Source organism: Cyprinodon variegatus, unplaced genomic scaffold, assembly GCF_000732505.1.
Source record: "Cyprinodon variegatus isolate N-32 unplaced genomic scaffold, C_variegatus-1.0 Scaffold65, whole genome shotgun sequence".
In the NCBI taxonomy this organism is placed as follows: domain Eukaryota; kingdom Metazoa; phylum Chordata; class Actinopteri; order Cyprinodontiformes; family Cyprinodontidae; genus Cyprinodon; species Cyprinodon variegatus.
Genome location: NW_015150518.1, coordinates 422228 through 428235, shown reverse-complemented (window position 1 = coordinate 428235; position 6008 = coordinate 422228). Strand labels below are relative to the sequence as shown.

The window sequence follows — 6008 nt, the reverse complement described above, 5'->3', positions numbered from 1 at the left end:
TACATCATATGATGTATCTTTTTGTAATTTTTAGTAATTGACTTTTTTCAGATCAAGTTATTTTTCTTTTTATATTATTTCTATGTGTTTTTATTTTACTGTTACTTCTGTAACAGTGCAACCAACTCATTTCCCGCTTTAGTTATTTACCTCCCACTGCCTGGCTTTAATGGTCCTTTCACTTTTTCTGCTCAGCTCTGCAAACTGGCCTCTGATTGGCCGGTTCTTGCAGCGGCGTGTAGTGTGGCGTCCAGGTGTGTCCTGTTAGCAGACTCTGACCTTTTCGCATCTCATCAGCAAAGGTCCATCATGGAAGGTGTTGCAAGTCTATCTGAGATTTTCTGGCAGAGAAGCTTGACTTTCCACTCCTCCTGCTGATGCGTTTTATTTCGGGCTGCAGTGATGTGCCTCAATCTGAGGATCAAACAGCTTACAGGAATCAGATTTAAGCTCTGGGAGCGGCAGCCAGCACTTCTCCATCCAAATCCTCCTTTTCCAAGAAGGAGTCCCCAGCAGATTACCGCCTCCGCAGCCTAGTGGAGAAGTGCCAGCTATGGGAAATCCTCTGGTTGTTATTTTTAGCTCAGAGGTTAAAAAGACTGATTTCTGGTTCAGGTTGTTTTGTGGTTATTTTTTTCCTTAGACTTTGGTTTGCATTGAGTCTTTCTACAATGCAACACTCCTGATTTAAATACCAACACAATTTAAACCAGCAAATAAACAAATAACCCATTGAAAGTGTCATATATTCAGGCTCTCTGTCTCCAGCTGTCCATCTTTAAACCATAACTGGTTCCCGTTAAAAAATATACCAATGATAAAAAGAAAAAGATTTTAGCGCTCTGAGAATCAAAGACTGGAATCAGAGGAAGCATGTTCTCTTGAATTTTACACACTTTAAAAGATTACTTTTCAGTGTTGCTTCATTTACAAATTTAATAAAAATCAGAATCAGAGCAGATTGGAAGAAGGCAGCGTAGAAAATGACAGCAGCGCCGGTGGAAGGTTGGATTTAACAGGTCGACAGAGGAGGTCCTGTGCTGGTTCTTTCTTCAGAACCATGTCCATTAATACTCAGGACCTGGAACTTCCGTTGACCCCTGAGAAGGAAGTGTTGACAGAAACGTCCCCGAAACTATTCAGTTAGAAAGTGGAGAAAACAAACATTCATGCATTTAGTCTTAATCATCTCTGCTATTTTTTCCTCCTTCTTTTTTTACTGAATTATTCTCAGTCTAACTAGTTTTGTCATACTGAAGATATCCGGTTAACATTCTAGTTACATTTAGTAGTTGGTTCTTTTTAAAGCCAGTAACTGGGTTCCTCCTGGTATAACTTTAACCTAACATCCACCTCATTTTGGGAAATTCTTGCCCATCTTGCATACCCGAATGGAAAAGCAAATAACTGAGGAACTGTGATAAAGTATTTGAAAGCTAACGCCTTCTAGTTTCTGAATATATACATGAAAATTTGTTGAGTAAAACACAGCCCAAGCTGCATCAGTTCAAACATAACTCAAAGTTGTTTTCTTTTATTCTCGAAAATAATAGTTTTTTTTTTTAACAGCAGTAATAAAAATATGCTTACTTGTTGTGGCTGCTTTGTTTGTTTACATTTTGACATACTGCTATATCTGTGTTAATTGCGCTGTGTCCATAAAATGAACTTGGTGGTTGAATCGTGGAGAATCTAAGCTTTCCAACAATGATTAAGTTGATGAGTTATTAGTTGTTTTGAGAGGTTAATATAAATATTTACGTTGAAGTATTTAACTCATTTCTCAGCTGATGAAATGAACTAAGAAATGTGCATTTATCCAGGTGATTTCCTCTCCATCCTCATTTCTCAGTTGGGGGCTTCTTCTGTTCTTCATAGCTTCTGACTCCTTTGTTTTCTTTGCGATCATCTTTCTTTTATCCAAACCAAGCAAAAAAAAGGGCCTTAAGCTGAAAGTCTATGGAACCAAATCAATATTATATGGTTACCTGCAATTTCTAGCTCTTTTTAAGTCATTAACTCACTGATTTAACCGAACGTCTGATACGTCTGATCAGCACAGCTGATTTACATTGATAGTTGATTAACAGGCTTTTGCTGAACTGCAATCATCAGAATCAGCTGTGCTAAAGCAGAGAAAACTCTAAAACCGGCAGGACAGGGACCCTCGACTAACTTTGGGGGTGCCTGCTTTAGAGGGTTTTTCATGAATTTCTTATAGAAGCACTTTTGTTATTTTTCTTAATATATTTGGGCAAGTTGGCATTTCTTGTTATTAAATTGAAATTCATTTTTGCCATCAAAATATCCATATTTTTTGAATGTGAATGTGAATAGCACAAAGTTCATATAAAGTATTTTTCTGGATTCCAATAACACTGGTGGCTTGACATTTTGAGTGTGCTATAAAGGGTTAATCTTCAGTTCTGCTCTTTAGACATTATCACTATGGCAACCCGCCACAGTGTTTTGGGCATTAAGATCAACAAAAGCTCCAGGTGGTATTTGTAAAAAGTAATTTTATTCAATATTTCAGAAAAAAAATGCCTAGAATATGCTTTCACAGCTCTGAACACTGATAAAGTCTCTGATTGTTATAAATCATAGGCACCAACCAGCAGGAAGACATTACAAAAAGACAGATTTCACACGCTCTTCTTATAAAAGGATCAAATGCAGCGCCGCGGTCTGGAAAAGCTTAGGTTAGGAAAAACACATCAGCTGCTTCTGAGGCTTCGTTCAAAGCTGAACTTCAGGAAATGTTTCCTGTCTGAGTCTCTGCTCTCCGGCGTCGGCAGCCATCTTCCTTCAGCAGGCTTCTCCCTCTCTGCACCCCAAGGGCTCAAAGTCACGGTGACCTCGCTCTGACTTGGCCAAAAGTCTGATTCCTCATCGGGACGAACTCTGTTGGAGAAACAGAAGATGAACTAATATCATTCAGATTATTGGACTAATACCACCATCTTAGATTCTGTAACTAAAGGAGATTCTAGTAAATCATCTCAGGCAGTGATCAACGTCGCTGCAGACGTGAACTAACCATCCACTGTGGACCAGCCAGGGTCTGAGGCCTAGTGGGGGGGGGGGTCGTTTATTCTGCTAAATTCTGCATATATGAGGTTTATTTTTCTGAAGTGATGCAGCTCAGTCTGAAATGAAGGTTCTGAACCAGTAAAACTTTTTTTTCTAACAGAATCATTTTATATCATCACAGTTTCAGTTTATTTTTCTCTTTTCATTTATTTCTGTGATGTAGATATGAGCGTTTTTAGGCCAGGAGACGGTCAGAAGAAACAGCTTTTGTTTGAAGTCAGTGATAAGAGATTTAAAGTTTCTAAACACTCGGTCGGGCATTTGGTTAGAGCAGTGCGCTTTGCACTGAGAAGGCTGCAAGTACCTGGTTCGATTGAATGGATTTCTAAAGTCATCGGAAGTAGCCAAATGTTTTTAGCCGCTCTCAGGTCTGAACTGTGAGCCATTCTTCTCCAGTCTTGCTTCATGTTCAGTTTAAGTTAGAATCACAGAAGAAGAAGAAGAAGACAGACCTCGTTCTCCTCCTCTTCCTCTTTTCTCCTTTTTTCATTGCTGGGGCTTTCCTGTTGTTTCTCTTCCTCCTTCTTCTCCTCCTCTTCCTCCCCCTGCTGTGATGAAGATGGACCTCTCTCCTCCTCCTTCTTCTCCTCCTCTTCCTCCCCCTGCAGTGATGAAGATTGACCTCTCTCCTCCTCCTTCTTCTCCTCCTCTTCCTCCCCCTGCTGTGATGAAGATGGACCTCTCTCCTCCTCCTTCTTCTCCTCCTCTTCCTCCCCCTGCTGTGATGAAGATGGACCTCTCTCCTCCTCCTTCTTCTCCTCCTCTTCCTCCCCCTGCAGTGATGAAGATTGACCTCTCTCCTCCTCCTTCTTCTCCTCCTCTCCCTCCTTCACATCTGTGTTGCTCTTCATCTCTTGAGCTTCTTTTGGCTCCTGTGGTGCCGAAGGTTCTGTTGGACCTTCCTTCTTAAACACCTCTCCACCCTCGTCCTCCTCGCCCCCCTCTTCGGCAGCGGTCTTCTCCTCCCCCTCGTCTCTGGAGCTCAGGTGTGTTTCTGCTGCATCCTGTCCAACACCCATATCGTCTCCACTGCTGGACTTGCGGTGACGACGGGATGGAGGACGGCGCCGGATGGAGAGTCTGGCTCTGCCCTGGAGACGGACCAATCAGGGGACAGACACACAGGTGAGGTCACAGATGAGGTCACAGTGATGTCAGAGGAAGCTCCTCAGATTTTTCTCACCTTGTTGATGCTTGGCAGGATGTTTCCTTCTCCAGCAGAGGGAGGGGCTTCAAAGGAGGTGGGAATTTCTGTTGACGGAGAGATGGGGGCGGGGCTTGTGGGCGTCACTATAGAAAGCGGAGGGGCAGAGCCGGGCGAGGGCAGGGTGAAGCCGGGAGGTAGCTTTCTACATGGGCTCTTCAGAGGCACCGCAGTGGGGGAGCCCAGAGTCAGGTTGGCCTGAGCACAAAAAGAGAGTGATGTCACAGTGATGTCAGAGTGCAATGCCAGCGTTACAGCAACAGGGGGCAGCAGGACTGACCTGGAGCTTCTCGATCAGAGCAGAGTTCCTCTTGACTTTGGAAGGAGACGTGACGCCTGAAGGAGGCTGAAACAAAACAAGATCCAGAAATAAAACCATCTGAGGACTGAGGAGCGTCTCTATGCCGACCATCGACACCAGCGCCATGTTCACAGAAAAGCTGTGATCCTGTCATGGCAGCCATGACGCTTTAAACACAGTTGTTTAAAGCTTTGCTTTTGGTAAATTATCTGGCTTTTTATTAAAATATAATTCTTTCAGAAATTAATTTTCTGGTAGAACTCTAAAAACATCCCATCAGAAACGACGTTCATTTAAAATGAGCTGTTTAAACATGGTGGCGATGCATCGAAAGGATGACGCCATCTTTGATTATGGTAGCCAGAAGGCATCAGCCTGATGTTTTACCTGTTTATGAAGTATTGTTGATGGAAGATTTTTAAACAAACAATGGTGACCGATCAATCTACTTTTTTTTTTTTTTGTAATAAAATAGGGATGGGGAAGTAGTAACCAGGAGAAAACAAGAGTCTACATCAGCGTAGCTTTTACTAGACAGAGGCCATTGATGAGGGGGCGGGGCTTCAAAGGTTTCAGGCTATCTGTTGGGCAGGTGAGTTGATTCATTATAGCAGTGAGTTTTATTTTGGCAGATTTGTCCTTTTTAGCAAAGAAGGCTAGTTAGCTTTTAGGCCTACACTGGACGAGCTAAGCTGTTAACAGTTATTTTGTCAAGTCTCTGTCACACCTTGACGATTTAGACCAGTGTATATCTGGCAAAAACACTGGCATACGTTGAATAAGTTATGAGCACGCTGAAGTATGCTGGAACACGTCGACATCCAGGCTCCTGAGGGGAGCAGCTTTAACTGATGCTTCTTAATGCCCATCAAATGGTGCTTCTGCATCATGTCATGGGCATCACACTGCTGTGCATTATGCATAAGTTAGGCTGTTGAACTGGATAAAAGCAGGGATTGCATTCAAGTCAATGAATCGATGTAATCAACTGGTTTTGCTTAGATAGAAAACTTTGAATCAGTTTGACTGGATGATCTGGTGAACTGTAAAGTGCCTTGAGATGACATGTGATGTGAATTGGCGCTATATACATAATTTGAATTGAATTGAAAAATTGAATTGTTGTTGGACATAAGTTCTGGACTCATTATGAATATGCTATGTATACACCCAAAATTGAAAAAAATAAAAGCAAGTTCAGCGTATGCCAGCGTTTTAGGAGATTCTGGGCATACGCTGGCTAAATTGGGAAGGTGTGACAGGGCCCTCTCAGATGTCAGCCCAGCTGGAGAATGTGCGCTTCTTTCAGATGTTTTTTGGGTTTCGCTATTTTTTTGCTTTCAGATAATAAAGTAAAAAAATCATGGTGTTGTTTTCGATCAGGACCTGTCATTTAAATCCCATATCAAA

General features: G+C 42.2%; 1 protein-coding gene across 1 annotated transcript in view; it reads right to left on the bottom strand.

Annotated features, from left to right (window-relative positions):
• Positions 1-3776: 3776 nt before the first annotated feature.
• LOC107082894 (capZ-interacting protein-like) overlaps positions 3777-6008 on the bottom strand; it is a gene marked incomplete at its 3' end in the record, with an annotated part of 17398 nt that continues 15166 nt past the window's right edge. Inside the window, exons 4-6 of the mRNA XM_015371792.1 lie at positions 4578-4643; positions 4277-4495; positions 3777-4184 (exon numbers count right to left, since the gene is read on the bottom strand). Of these exons, the coding sequence (XP_015227278.1) occupies positions 3777-4184; positions 4277-4495; positions 4578-4643 (693 nt within the window). The remainder of the gene's footprint in view (positions 4185-4276; positions 4496-4577; positions 4644-6008) is intronic.